This window comes from Catharus ustulatus, chromosome 2, assembly GCF_009819885.2.
Source record: "Catharus ustulatus isolate bCatUst1 chromosome 2, bCatUst1.pri.v2, whole genome shotgun sequence".
Lineage (NCBI taxonomy): Eukaryota > Metazoa > Chordata > Aves > Passeriformes > Turdidae > Catharus > Catharus ustulatus.
The window spans coordinates 118,271,656-118,287,757 of NC_046222.1; the positions used below are offsets into that span (position 1 = coordinate 118,271,656).

The window sequence follows — 16,102 nt, forward strand, 5'->3', positions numbered from 1 at the left end:
GTCTGCAGAATCCTGCTGTGCTTAAGAGTGATTTCAAAGCATTCATTTTCTAATGTTTAAGAAGTACATCATAATTGAAATGGGGTTGAAAGAGGGGCAGTAGTTGATAGAATCTTTTTGTGACAAAAATTGTCCATTGCTTTGGAATGACCAGTATTGGATGAAATGTTAAGGTACAAAGTGATATTTCAGCCTTTAGTGTTTGGATTTTTGTTGTTGTTGTTAATTTTTGTTTGTACTTGGTTTGGTTTTTTTTATACTACTAATTGGCTGCATGACCCAAGTAACTGGGATTTTTTGCTTTTTAATATACCAGGGAATATCATCCTGCAGTCAGAATCATAACACTGATAAAGCACACCCTGTGTTACAGATAGGGACTTTCTGCACATTCAGTTGCTCTTTTTTTCTTATTTTAGAATAAAGTTTGTATTTTGAGGGATTTACACTTATTTTCTGTAGATACATAGTTAATTTAAGGGAGAAATTGCTTGTAGTTCCACAGTACAGGTTTTATGGTGTAGAAATCAGTACCTTATCAAAAATTTGGGTGAAATATCTGCTTAGTTGTGACCCACTCAGGGACTATGAAATAAGTTAGGGTTCAAAATTTACGGTTCATGTTTTCCCATATATCTAGATGGGTTCAGTTTTTCAAAAATCTTACATTTTCATACTTTGATTTCTGGCATCTTATATGCAAGATTCTTCTTAGGGAGCACTGGATAATATTGAAATTGTGCATGGTAACACTTTTTAGTTGTCTGACTTTCCTGAGAAGGAAAGAGACATTGAGCTCTGGTTTAAGGGAACCCTCTGTGTTTCATCCTTATGCATTTTTAGCAGAACTATGAGAATTTTAGCATTTCATCTACAAGAAGCTAAATAGAAAGACAATGCTGTTAGCCTAGAACAGGCTGGAGCCCTGGGGGTTTCTGAACCCACCAGGAGGATTGGGCACTTCAGACACTGAGGAAGAGTGGAGTGTCCTCTGTTCCTTTGGAAGGGAAATGTGGCTCCTTGGGATGGAGGCCTTATCTTCTTATCACACAAAAATAAATAGAATTCAGCAGTCCACACTTCCCATGTGCTTGTTTTTAATTGTAACTGAGCTTGGCACATTAAATGATCACTGCAGCTGTTCCTGTGGGAAGTTGCTCAACTTTATTGAAGAATGGAAGAGTTAGAAAAGAAAATCACAGCCAAACATCCTTTTTCTTAAAGAAAACTGGTAGAATGTCATGGAGCAAAAGACTCCTTTTGTAATAACTTCCCTATGTTAAATGGAGGTGCTAGGATTTTTCAGAGCAAGTTTCTTATTGCTTTCTTTTTTCCTATTCTTGAAGTTCTTCTGTTTATTTATGTATTTTAAAAATACTGTTGTCATTTTATAAGCTTATTAGCAGTACCTTAACTGCTATAGGTAAACATATTCCACCTCTCCTTTTTAATGGATATACTCATGTGGGTACTTCCTATATTTTTAACAGTTGTAGTGAAAATGTTCTCCCTTTTATTTTCCCAGTATAAATCCTTAACATTGTATGTAATGTTCTTTTCATCTTTTTATCCATATCCTCTGTATAGTTGACTGCAGTAGTTACTTTAAAAGATGTTTACAAGAAGTTCTCAGTTTCTTGAATCTTGAATAATATGAGTATTTGAAGTATACTTTAACCCTTAAAATTGGGATAGGTACTGCTTGAGTAAAAAGAAAAAAACCTCCTTTTATTTGTGATGTGATGCATTACAAAACTGTTTCATAGTGCTTGTGCATGTTCCTGTTGGGGAAAGCAAAGTCATTACCACGTTCAGAAGATAATTATTCCTTTCTATTGGAAACTTATTAATAATACCTGGGAGAACTTGGATCTAGGAGGACTTTTGGGGGGGGGGGAGTAGGATGTTATTTTGTCTTATGGTGGAAATCCTTTAAAACATAATTACAGAGTGTGACTAAAATGTGCTTAGTTTTAACATTCTTCAACTTACATTGTTAGACTGAAGTCATATCCTTCAGTTTGTACCTTTTTTTTGGAGGGGGGTATTGGAGGAAAAACTGTGTTCTTAAATTGTGAAAGACTTCAATTTTTAAGTGATTTTGTTTGTCTGAGTTGCATTGTAAGCATTTAAAATATATTGCAAGTTAATAATGTATGGTCAATGAGTGTTCTTCTAAGTTAATTTTTCTAACCTGGGCATCTAAATAAATCACAGTTTAGAACATCAAAATTAGAAATGGGCATCATAAGCATTTTGGTGGGGAGGGCACCTCATGGGCATGGAGCAGGGTGTGTCTGTTTACAGATAAAGGTTGTGAGTCTCCATAGACAGAGGAGTGCAGAGGTTTTGTGTCTTTATCATTATGTGTGTGTTCTTACTTCACTTAAGCACAAGAACTTTTGTCAAGTTACAAAAATGAATATCCAAGACAGGCTTTGAAGGGTGGTAACATTTATGGACATGATTTATCCATGGGGCTTGCAGGAAATGAACCTGCACCTAAAATAAAGTACACGTTGTTCTTAGGTCTTAATCTGTTTAGTGTTTATGGTTTTTCAGAGCTGGAGTTGTCTTCTTTTGTTGTTTGGTTTCCACACATTGCATGTTTTCCTTTCTTTAATCTTAGGGAGCAAACACTTGAAAAATCTTTGTGTCACTGAGTGAGTCTTTACTTAAAATGCTTCATTTCTGATGGTTCCTAGTCGTGTTCTTAGAAAAAAACAAAACCTGTTTGTGTTCCAGTCTGAGGTGGCCTGGTGGCCCAAGGGCAAGATGAATCAACCAGAATTTTTGGTGAGGAAGAGAGATGCAGGAATAGTGATTGGAGAAATTGGTTGCTAAGTAGAGCTAATATTCAGTTGAACAGAGCTTTCAGCACTGATTTCCAGGTTAGTCTTGGCCATGGCTGTTGAATAAAATGCAAGCTTTTATTTTTTTTTTCTGCTTGCTTTTGTTTCACAGAATGAAAGGCCATGTGAAATTGATTTCTCTTTGTATGTCCCTCTTCACCAGTTCTTCAGAAATTACAGGGCATCAGGGAGTGTGGTAAATGAGCTACATGATTAAATTTTTAAATCTTACAATAGCTTTGTCCAGGATGAAAATCCCAAAATTTCAAATTATTTCTTTGTTACAGGTTTTCTTTAAAATATTGCTTGATTTACATTTGTAAGATTAATAATAAATATACTTCTGGGTTGACATTTCATAAAACAAAATTATAATCTTAAGGAATGCATTGCCCACAACAGTGTACTTATCATGGCAGTGTTACTTTTATTAAACCATTTGTCATTTTAATGTTGTGTATTCTGACTTTTAAGGATTTCCATCTTTTTCTTCAAAGAAAATGAAACAAAACAAATTGAACATTCATTTTTCTTTCTTACAGCATTATCTGCATACCAGAGGTACTACAGTTTACAATCTGACTACTGGAAGGTCTGTATAAGCACTTTTTTTTTTTTAAAGATGTGTTGCTGTAAATGTTCAAAACTTTTAAGTAGATTCTGTTCAATAGTAGTTTGGAGTATCTACCTGTGATTACTTTTTGGCATATTAATTGAGTCTTAATGTAAATGTTCACCTATATGTGCAATTCACTATAAATTTCAGTAAAAATAAGTTCACATAATGTATTGAAAAGGCAGTTAATTAAGCTGACAAGTTTTATTTTATTTTATTTTTGCCATCATTATCCATTACTTCAGGCCTTTTTATGCAGCACAGATCTTTGGATGTGTGCATGGAGAGCAGCAGAATCTCTTGAAAGCTGCTGCGCAGGTGTTGGACTGGAAACAGGAAAAATGTTCTCAGGTTGTTTTTTGTTTCCACAGACACCAAATTGTTTCAAGTCCTTTTCAGTATTTTAAATAACATTCTTACATCAGGTAGAGCAGATCCTGTTAGTCTGGCTGCCTTGTCTGTGAGTAGAGGTATTGTGTCTGGAAGTAGAGGTATCATGACTTTAGATGAATAAGATGGAAAAAATTCTTACAATGGCATTGTCAGAAATAGTCAGCATTGGTATATTGTCACATGAAATAATTTGAAGCTCCTGACAGAGAGAGGGGCAGGAAAGCACATAACACCTCAGATGCTTGTGTGGTCTTAAGCAGCTGTGGAGGGCTCATGAAGAGCTCTTGGTACCATGTAGAGATGGCATTAGGGAAACAACATTTTGTGTCTTCTTTGCATTTATAGGGACTTAACAATGCTCTGAAAAACGCTGTGGCAGCTTCTCCTATTTGAGCACAGGAAGGGGAGAAAGGCAGGGTAAATTAAAGGTGGATGAGTGAACTGGAATAAGTGATTTATAGCAGATAAAGGAGAGCTCCAGTTGGAGGATCCTAGGGAAATTTTTGGTATTGTCTTTTGAAACCCCTGCTCCAGCAGGAGTTGTGCAAGTACCATATTTCCCTGAGCCATTTTGGATTTGGAGTTTTTCCAGAAGTAACCCCTGCAGTTTTACAGTTACAACAATAAAAACATGAATCAATTCGTCTTACATGCTCTTGGAGAGCTGCTTTAAAGATTGTTGCAAATAAGTGTTGAAATCGATCAATTAATTAGAAATCAATTGTAATAGTTTGTGTTGTTTGTACTCTTTCACATTAAGTATGTCAAAATAGTTTATGACTGGAATTATTTTTTTCTGGTTTTTATTCCAATGACTTCTTATTAAAATAAGTGGTAGGTGATTACTAAGTTATTTCCCCTGCATGTTCAGGGTGGAATGTAAATGCTTATATATGTTTCTATAGGTGTAGTTTTTTTTCATATATATATAGATTATATATATATTTCTATGGGCTCAGAATTTTATCTGCAGTTAAAATAAATGTATGTAAACTCTGACTGTTCCACACTTCCATCTCAAAAGCAGTGATGGCAATAAAATTTCTGTTTGTGTAGAATCTGTGATACTTTAACACGCCTGTTTCTTGTATATATCTCCAGAATTTTACCATGCAGAGATTATTTTGAACAATTCCAGTTACAAACATTAGAGCATTGTTTGCAGTGGACAAAAGACCATTTCAAGTTCTGCAAATTAAAAATCCAACCCAACAATAAGAAGAAACCAAAAAACCAGTAATTTTTCTCCAAGTTGGCCTCCCTGGGAAGGATCTCATTGTGAACTTTCTTAAAAATTATTAGACCAAAGTGGTTCTTTTCCTGTAGTCTTAGGAGATTTTGTTAATTTTGATATTCGTGAAAAAGAACCTAAAAAATAATAAAAAAAACATTTTTCATCTATTAACTTCTTTACTGAAAGTGGTTAAAATCACAGGGTGGATGATATTTAATCTCATTAATGGATGATGATGAAGCTATTCTGGAGTTGGCAGTGGGAAGCTGCCTGGATTGGATCGAGAGAAAGAGTTTCCCCTCCTCCCTCCAGCTGAGAGGATTTATTGTTTCTTGTCATCCTTAATGCCCTGTATCTGTAAGAAACCATTTAGTCAGGAATAGCAAGTTTATGGTGTATTTTTGGTCACACTTTTATGCTGTTTTGTTCTACTTCATGATTTTTTTTTTTCCTCAAAGAGATACAGATGGCAAAAACCCCTAGTCATATATCCTTATTTTACTGTTGTGGAAAAAAAGTTTTTAGTTCTTATAGGGCTGGATGTCATCAGTTAAGTTGTTGGAATTTGTGATGGTAAGGAAAGGAAGAGACAGAAGGGTGTGAAGGAGGAGTGGTATTTGTGAGCTGTGAGAGGAGCTGTGTGAGATATCTGGGAAACTGGAAAGTGCTGAATCACATGAAGGTTATTATATAAGGCAGGTCTGAAGTCAGACAGGAGCAGCATTATAAACTTGGGCAGATTATCTGAAATTACAAACTGTCATGCAGTGCAAATTGATGTGGTTGAAATAAGTGTCCTCTATTTGCTTTGTTTTTTAAAGAGAGAACTTACAGAATTGTGAGAGTTTTCAGATTGCTTTGAGTGTAGTTTGGCTACCTTTCAGAAACTATTTTTGCCCTCTGCTACTTTGTATTTTTAGAGTTGCATGAGGTTGGTAATTGAGCATTATTTTCATGCATTGTTCATTTCATGATATACAGTCTATATTTCCTTTCATGAGAAAAGCATTTTACTTTTTTTTCCCTCCATAGATTTTTCTGATGGTCTGAATTTTCATAGATTTTTCTGATGGTCTGCTCTGAAACAACCAGGTTGTTTTCTGTCACAATTTGATGCATGGGTTGTTTTGTTGCTATTACAGTAAGCATTGTGTTGATCATATGGAACAAAAAGAGAAGGAAAAAACACTTTAGAAAATACATTCTGGGTATATACTCTAGTGACAAGAGTGAAGGTGAAAGGTTAGGAAGATGCTGTATTTTGCCATTTACCAGATCAATACTCCCTCTGTGCTGATGAGATATTATTGCCTTTCAAAGAACTACCTGTATGGAGAGTTTTGAAGGTGTTGGGTTGCATTATGCCACATATTCCTCAATAGATGATTTTTTTTGTTGTAATCTTTGGGTGCTCACAGTGTAAAATGTCCTGCAAAATAGAGTTTCTGCAATTTTTGACTACAAAGACACTGTGGTACCTTAACTCTGTATTTTAAAAAAAAAAACATTTGACTTGAAATGTTGTGAAGTAAATATCTCAACTTGGATAAAAGCCGATCTGACTTTCATTCTTGCATTCAAGTACTTCTCTCAATGTTTCTTCTTATGTGCCTCTGCTAAAATAAATCTCCCTTCTGTGCAATGTACTTCATTCTGATTTCTTTTTAAAACTCCCCTGTGTCAACATGTTGGGGGAGGTGAGGAGGACTGTGGGGGATGAACGGATACAAAGGGCAGTTCAGGAGAGGGAGACAACAGCTAGATCTGCACTTTGTAGATGATGATGCTCCTGGGAGAATAAAGATATCAAGTGTAAATGTCTGCCATGATTATCAGTTTTGACATATTCTGAGGAGGCAGCATTAGAAGCTCAGCAAAGAGTAAGTTATTCCTGATTTTATCCAAACATGATGGCAGATATCTGGCACCTGTAGGAAGTTATTTTAATCATCTCGTGGTTGTATTATAATGGACTTGATCATAGTGAGCCCTTTTATATAATACCTGAGTTTGAGCAGGCTGTCCTACAGAAGTTCATTGCTTGAGTGAATTGAGTGTAAGTGTATAAAACATCAGGATCTGTTGCACTGATCCAGGGCAGGGGAGACCTAGAAACCTATTCCACAGATTTGGGGCTCCAAGAGATGTCAGTGCTCACTAGAATGATTGCTGGGAGAGTTCCTGAGAGAAGAGCCTGGTTATCCAGTGTTTAGATTAGATCTCTGCTTAGGCATGGCACTGCTGCTGCAATCCTTGTCTGGTTTGATAATCTTGATTAAAGAATGTTTGTGGCATTTGCAGGTTGTGAACATTCACATATTGTCAGTTAGGAATTGTGTGCCTGCAGTTGTAGCAACACAGAGTTTCAAAAAATCAAACCTTTTGGTACAACTATGTTAGGGAACAGCAAATTCCCTCATGCTGATTCTCTGAAGTGTTTGAGCATCTATTAGGGACAGCTCTGTGCTTGGGGAATGAACTTGAAGATTTCTAGACACTGTTAAACCCAGGGGATTGTGGACAAGTTATGAGGAACATGACAGCTGCACTGCTGAAGTCCATTATTCTGTGTTAATTCATCAAAGAATAACATCCTGCTGGCTTAAGTCCTTTTTATAAAAAATGTGTTTTATCAGAGTAACAGAGGGTACATAGGTACTTGAACATTTCTATTCATATGTGAATAAACTGAAGGTTTGACAAGGCACAGCATTTAGAAATGCGTCTTGAAATGTTGGATGTTACTCTGAAAATTACTTCTTTTTAAAGGAAGGCTTTATTGTGGAATGGGATGCTAGAACTTGGATTGAGGATGCCTGAGAAAGAAAAGAGACCTCAATTTATTCAGCTACACTCAACTGTAGTATCTCTTTATCAAACAGTGCTTGGAGTGGATCAGTCAGAAAGTCTGAATGTTCCTTGAAATGTTTAAGGAACACTTAATTAGTGAGTTATATCCTCCAACATGAATTCAGATATAGAATTCTTGTTAACTGTTGACTTTTGCTGGAAAGTTGCCTAGAAAGGAAAGTAAATCTGTCAGGAACTCGTTATCATTTTATGAAAATGGCCTTAATCACCCTTCTTTTTAATAAAGATTTCATTTATGTGGACAAGGTGAAAGCATCAGAGGTTTGGTAAACCCCAGGAAGGTTTTCAAAGACCTAGTTCTGTGTTGCAGTGGATTTTAAGAACATCTGAGTGCAAATGTGGTGAATTTACAGTTGCAAGGCTATACTGTAGAACACTGAATGGTCTAGTTAAGAAAAAATAGAGAAATTGAAGAGGGAGAAATAAATCCCATAATTTTGCAGCAAGATGAGGTATTTAGTTCTGGAAAGAACCTGTTTGGTACTCCCCTGCTTATGTTTACTGGACAGTAGAATGAATTACTGTCTAAATTTTTACCCTTTTTCATATTTGTTAAATTATTACTGAAAATAAAATTCTGGCTGTATGTGTACAAATAGGAGAATTTCTCCTCGCTTTTCTCAGGTAATCCTTATAAAGCAGAGAAGAATCCAAAACCATACAGAGAAAAAAACTCCAAAAATCCAAAACAGAAAAACAAACAAACAAAAAAATCAACCCAAAATCCACCAGAATCCCTCTACTTGAAATTCTCTTCAGAAAGCCAAATGTCAAAGGAAAATTCAGTTGTGTATGTGGGTGCTAATCATAGAAGAGGGATCTGATCTCAGTCTGTGCTGTTGTTGGTTTATTGCAGAAGGCAATTTTATAGCACTCCTTTTTATGTTGATCTAGAGTGTATTTGAGTGCCAGGTAATATTGTAAAATGCTGTTCTATAATTAGAGTTATGTAGAAATTTCTGAAGCTTATGGCTAAAACCCTTGTAATTAGTAGAAAGGCTATTTTTGTTCCAAAGAGCTAAAGTAACTAAAGACCATGGATGTTAGTTTTAAAATGTGACCTGTTGCTTGTTTTAATTGTTTTATGCAGCTTTTTTCATCCCTCTACTTTTTTCCTTAATACTATGAAGTAGGAAAGTAATTTTTTAAAAAAACATTATTCTTTAATTTTGTCTGTATTGCTGTTTCTTTTTCTCCAGACTGTAAGTCTGTTTCTCCCTTTATAAACAGTTGGACAAAAAGCAATTACTAGACATACTGATAACAGCAAATAAGAGAACATTTTGCACCTTTGAGATCCTTTATAAGACAGCAATTTTCCACTTCATTGACTCACAACTGTTTTATTTTCTGCAGTAAACTCACAAAAACAAGTAGTTTTAAAACAGAATTAATCAAAAATTTCATTATTTTTTAATTAGATATAAATGCTTGGATTAATTGAAACAGTACAGTTGTACGGGATCAGTAGAAATTGCTGGAACAGACAGCCTCCTGGAACATAGTTGGAGAAACAGGATAATTTGTGAACAAACACTGCTTTTTATTCAAGCCCTTAGGTTTTTGAAACTTTTTTTAAAAAGACAATGGTTATTCTATATAAATAGATAAATTTCCCCTTAAGGGTCCTCAGAGAACAAAATTTTAAAATTACACAAAAAAGGCTTTAATATAAATGATTGCCCTATAGCAACACAGGGTACCTACAGAAAAAGCAAAAACAAACAATCCATTTATTCAGAAGATGCTTAAGCAGAGAAATGTTGAGAAGAGCTGATCAGGGAAGCAAGTTTCAGAAATTCTCACTGAAGGTGAAGTTTGCTGAGATGAAGACGTTGCAAAAGGAACTGGGAGATACAGCAGTGACCTGCAGATGGGTACATTAAAAACCTGCAATTCAGGATGTATTTGCAAATCAAAATGGTCAGGTTGTAATAGAATAAATAGAAAGAGGAAATGGATAATCAGAAAATGAAAAATAAAAGCAGGAATTAAATAAATGTTCAGTGTCTTTGTGAAGCATGGAGATATTATTAATACCTTCTGTATGCTCTTTAATTCTGCCTGACAATGTAATATTTATCAGTGAAGCACATGGGTACCATCCCTCACTTTTGACTAAAACAAGTTTTTGAATTTCAGTCCTTTCACTTGACAGATCTTGATGAAGACGTTCTGGTTCTGTTTTGAGAAGGTATAAAATGCAACTGAAAAATAATACTTGCAAGACTTCTACTGTAGTCTGAGAGGGGGAGACAAGGATGATGACATGATGTGTTATGGAACAGCAAATGAAAAACAGAGATAATTTTGTCCTAAGTTTTAGATAGTGCTGAGAGTTGGTGATCATAATGGAGATAAAAAGCATTTTTATGTTATTTAATGGGGATAAGCATTTTCCAGGAGACTGTTGTGGAAAGCAGTGTGGAAATAGAGTCTGAGTCTGATACTGTGTGATAATACAGGATGGGAAGTGATCCTGTCCTTAAAAAGAAAAGAAGAAAAGAGGAGGGGGAAGGTTGCGGAGAGAAAAATCTGTAAGACCAAGTGAGATTGAACAAATAATAAGAGGAAGAGGAAAATGTGTCTAGAAGGAAGAATGACAGAATGTGGGGGAAGGAAAATTCTGGCCTTGCTGAGAGTCGGAATGAAAAGAAAACCCAAACTTTAGGGCTAAGAGCATATGGGAAGAAGGGAGGAAGGTATATATAGAATAATATCAGAGTGGATTGGGAGAGATCTGAACTGAGACTTTTGCCAGCTTTTTCCCTAACAGCAACCTCTATATCATAAATTCACCAGGCATGCTGGGAGACATTACAAATAAAGAAAAGAAAAAGGAGAAATCCAGGGAAGGCATTTAACTGTTCAGGTGAGGAGCCCAGTATTCTCCATCAAAGGCCTGGATGGCTTCTGTTTTGAGGAACGGAGAAGAAGGTGGAGTGTGAAGCCCTGAGGATCACTCGGGGAGCTAGACAAACACAAAATAAAAATCAGGGATATTTAAAGTGGAGCAAAAGACAGTAGCAGGACTTCAACTGGTGGCACTGAGCTCTGTGCCCTGACCTTGCTGGACAGCCCCTGGCAAGGGGAGGAGTGAGTTAAGATGAGCAACACTCCAATCTCAGGAATTAAACAACAAAGATTTTTTTAATGTATGTGTAGCTGTTACTGCATATGTTGGTAACTTACCAATTTCCTGCCACAAAATAAAGGGGTTTGCAGTAATAAAGGATCTAGCAAGTGCACAAAGTCTTTTACTGAAATACTGATGAGAAATAGGAGAGAGCATATATTCCATAATAATGAGATTTTGGGGGTGCAGGGGATGAGAGCAGTTCTGGTGAAAACTTCATTTTGATCCTGAGCTATACTGGCAAGACAAAAGGAGTGGGAAAAATGAAATACAGCAGGTACTGCATCATCACAGTAACAGATTTTTAAAGATTATTAATACGTTTAGATCATGAGCTTGTCCCTTTAGTATGTCACGTTGGATGGAAATTGCATTTAAGAAGATATTGGAAAAGACAGAAAACTTGTTAAAAGAACAAGACCCAGGAGAAATTTAGAGTATGAAAACTGCTAAATGAAGGGCTAAATTTGTGAATTGTGCACCTTCCAATCTCTCTTCTCTGTTGAAATGCTTGGTAGCTTTGGTAACACTGTAAATGGGGTTATGTCAGCAATCCCATAGCTGTGATCAGTTAGTGTGATTAATCGGTGGTGTGAAAAAATTGGCATTTTAAAAGCAGGCTGTGTTTATCAAGACTGGGATTCTGTCTCTTAATTGTAAAAGGTGTATGCTTTCAAAATACTTCAGAGAAATTTATTAATAAATAAAGGGAAATGCTGGAGTGCTGGAAAGGTAATGAGATTGTGTTGCCAATAACACTTGGTTGTCTATAAAATGCACAAAAATAGACCAAATTAATAGCAGTATTTGGGTTTAAGAAAAATATGTTTTAGTATTGCATGCTAAAAATAAATACAGTTTTTTGAAAATCAGTAAAGCAAACAAGTTGAAAAAAGTAACCTTTTTTTAATGAAATGTGTTGATAAATTAATGCCAGCAAGAAATGTTAGGAAGAAAATTCATGCTATTTAATTAGAGGACAGCACAATTGATTTCTGGTTTAGAAAAGAACATACATTTATCCAGGTATTTCTTAAGGAGTAATGAATCTTAAGAGTCATAGATTAGGGTTTTGTGTATTCTGGGGGAGGTGTGGTTATATGTGTGTGTCTAAAATTCAGTCCCTCTGGCAGCTGAAACAGAGTTCTTAGGTAGCCTCATCAAAACATGATAATTGTTAGTGCAGACGAATAATGCAGCATGTCCAATTTGATGTACAGGAAAATTGTACAAGGATCTAATAATTAACTTTTACTAGATGAGTTATGTAATGAAATTATGACAGGAAGGTGTTTTCCCTTTCCTTGAAAGGTATCAAGATGAGGTGTAAAATCTTAAAAAGAATATGACTGGCAGATTAAATTAATAAATTTTTGACATGTTGTCTCTGACCTCATGATAAATTTGATAAATTAGGTTTTTTAAATATCTCTATTAACGATCAGCACACAAAACAAAGGAATTCCCTCTCTGAACATAAACCCCGTGCACTTGTTTGGGTCCCAACAAGCTTTAGATGTTTTTAGGCAGCATTTGTGTTGCTCTGTGATAGGAAATACTTTACAGTTACCTTAAATTAGAAAAAAAGATGTTATTGCAGTTCTGGTGGTTTTTTTTGTTTGTTTGTTTGTTTTTTTTTTTTTTTTTTTTAGTGTGCATTCATTCATTAAGCTACTCATCCCTTTTAAACAATGGATTTATAGCAACTCAAAAGTTTGAAAAATCTAATACACTGAAAATGTTAGAGAGGAAATAATATGCTTTGGGGAGAAATTGGCTGGGGTCAGGAAGAGGAAGAGGAGGCAAGGCAGAATCTCAGAGGGAGCACTCTCCCCTCACCCTGGAAATGGCATTTGTTTCCAGACAATTGTTCATCACGCTTTCTAATGGGGGCTTCACCCTGGAAATTCAGCAGCAATGTTCCTGTTGTCCCTCTGTGTATGTGATCTCTGTCTAGGACCCCAAACACTCTGGGTGGAAATAACACAAGTATCATCAGGATTGATGGAAAAGTCTCTTAAAAAAGCTTTTTATTCACGTTGAATTTTCCTGCTGCAGAAGTTGCCTTTGTGCAGAGTAAAATCTGTCATCATTCATGTACTGGTATTTAGATTAATAACATGCTTCCCTTCTCCAGTCCCTGGGATGAGGATTCAGGATGCTGAAATATTGGATGTGCTGAAGTGTGGCAGTGGAGAAACTCATCAATTTGGAATGTTCAGAGAGAGGCGTTCTTATTTGAGTAGAACATTCTGACTCCAACAGGGGATGCATCTCCAGCAGGCAGGAATAATACTTGAATGTTGCTAACATCAAATGACCAAATGTCTCTTTTTCTAAATAGAAACAATTATTTTGGAAATGTCTGTGATACTTTTTCAAAAGCCTGTTGTTTGCAGAAGCCACAGTAATGGCACAGTGACTTGGTGCTCTGTAGGATTGTTCATTCCTTGCATGGAAAAGGTTAAAACAAAACCCATCACCCTGGTTTTCATATTTCTAGTTTGTAGATTGCTGTTTGATCTATAGCATGATGCAGTGTCTCATTAATGAATGGCTTTTCTTCAGGAATGATTCTTTCACATTTTAAGGTCCATTTTTTAGAAAGAAGAAATGTTTGCTGAGTTTTAGAAATAAAGAATTGGTTTATTTTGCAAATCCTGTGGTTTTGAATTTGCTCTCTCCGGAACTGACATCTCAGTTCTGTTTTTTTAAATACTCTTTCAGGCATATACCTAATTAAAGTATTGAGCTTGCATCCTTTCCTCCTTTTCTGAAGGATGCAGATTCATCCTCTTCCATGTGGTGGGTGTGGGTGGGAGAGGAGTGGTGGAAGTGTGAGTGGATTTAGTGCAAATAGATGGAGAAGGCAGCAGGTGGGAACATGAGGAGACAAAGAGCCTGGGGTCTCCTTAAAGAGTCTCTGAGTAGCCTGTGTGAAGCAAATATGTTCATGCTTTGAAGAAAAGGCAGACAAATAAAAACGGTTTTAGATTAGTGTTTGAGCATGATTGTGCTCTGAAATAAATGTAGCTTTTTTTTCCCTCATTCTGTCTTTATTTTTGGATTAAGTTTTACTCTAGTATTTTTCTTATTGAAGCATTGATATAAACTCTTCAGAACTCTCAGGGTCATCAGAAAAACAATAAAGCTGTGTTAGCAGACATCATAACTACTACTAAAATGTTTTCTAAAAATATGTCAGGTCTTGTTTTTCTCTCTTCCCAAAGAGTACTGGGTTCCATTTCATTTGTTTACCTATTGGACTCTTGATTATTGGGATCAAGCACAGGTCTGTTTCCAGGTATCTTAATCAGAGCTTCATGAACTTTTTTGAAAACAAGCTGGAAAATCTGATTCCAGTCCTGGCAAACACTGTGGAAAGGGAAGTTGATTTCAGTCATATCTGCAGTTTAGAAAGGAAAGAAGATGATAATCTGGTTATAATTCTGAAATGTTTTTGATTAAGCTATGGGGTGGAAACCCGTAGGGATGACACAGAAAGAGGAATGTCTTTACACAAGCCCCGTTGGTATTTTCTGTGTTTTCTCTTGTCAGGTGCTGCAGGAAATTCATGCCTACTGCATCTTCCATAAGGTTTTGTGTCACTGGTTGTATGGAAGGTTGCATTAGTTTTGCAGAATGCTGCAGACTCACAGTTTTAATTGTTTCAAAAAGCAGCTCCACAAATTCAGGGAATCAAAATCCATTAAAAACAATTAAACACAAAGACTTTTTATTTGGCTTTAGGAACCTTTGAACCACAAATGACTGGAGGTAGGGGCGATATTCTTGCTGGGGGTGGAGTTTAAAATAATGGTAGAAAGGAGAATGAAGTTACATTTACATGTAACTGCAACAGCAACAAAAGTTCAGTGTTACTTGTGAGTTATATGAGAGCCTGTCCCTTTCTTCCAGGATCACCTACCCACAGTATTTTCATTTACTGCATAGTCTTTACCTTTTGCACAGGAAGGATGATTTTCTGAGTGAATGAAGTCATTGGATGTTGTCTAGAGCAGAATTACTCTGTGAAGCTATACAAGAATCAAGAATTTCAGTACATGATCTCTTCTCTCCCCCTGAAATCTATAAAAATACAGCAATATAAATGAAATCATCCGTCTAGTTCGTAATGGAGCATTATAATCCTGTCTCAGTTCTGGTTTTGATCTCAAAATCTGGGCAAACAGAGCCCTCTGTCTGTCTGAATCGTGTAGGAAAAGCTTGTCTTGAAGGCACTTCATTTCACTCAGGATGAGTGAGATTCAGAGGAATGTAAGCCTTTTTCTCTCTTAAAATTTCTTCCCTGTGCATTGTTGGCAGATTTCCTTGGGAGTCTCTCCTGGATCACCATGACTGTAATGCTGTCTTTTATAGAGACAGAACCCGTAGGTTTTGCTTGCTGGTGATTTTTCCTGCCCTGGGCTTTCATTGAAGAGCAAACTGAAGGAAGCAGGTGATGAGTGTGTCACTTGTGAGGTCAAGACAAACCCAAATGGATGCTGTCAGAGGAAGGCAGCTTGTCTTAAACTGAGAATAAATATTAAGTGCTGATTGGAAAAACAGTACAAAATAAAAATGGCTCTAAAAGAACACCTAAACAAATATCTAAAGGATATTTTTTTTTACATGCTTCTGTTCAGTGGTTTTCCTAATTGTAGTGTTTTGCTAGACATGTAGCTCCTAATTCCTGTGACATCTTTCTCTGTTCCCTGTTGACTAACCTCCTGAACCTTGGTTTTTTTACCTTCCCCTGGAATTCTGGTTGTGTATTCTTAGTCTTACAGCCTGTGCATACAAGCTGGGAGATGTGTGTGTTTGAGATATTTTGGTGATTGAAGCTCAGGAACAAGTGCCAGGGCTAGGACTTTATTACATGTCTGGGACCCAGGGAATCACTGAGGTATTGGAGCAGTGTCTTGAAGCACCAATTTGTTCTGTGGTGACTCATTGTTCTGGCTGTGAAAAGAAGGTGGTCGACAGTTTTGTAATCATTG

At 36.2% G+C, this 16,102-nt stretch overlaps 1 protein-coding gene across 9 annotated transcripts in view; it reads left to right on the plus strand.

Annotated features, from left to right (window-relative positions):
- Positions 1-16,102, plus strand: part of KDM6A (lysine demethylase 6A) — a 153,284-nt gene that overhangs the window by 42,982 nt on the left and 94,200 nt on the right. For all 9 annotated transcript variants that reach the window (XM_033051032.2, XM_033051033.2, XM_033051034.2 and 6 more), the window contains exon 4: positions 3,395-3,444. In XM_033051032.2, the coding sequence (XP_032906923.1) occupies positions 3,395-3,444 (50 nt within the window). The remainder of the gene's footprint in view (positions 1-3,394; positions 3,445-16,102) is intronic.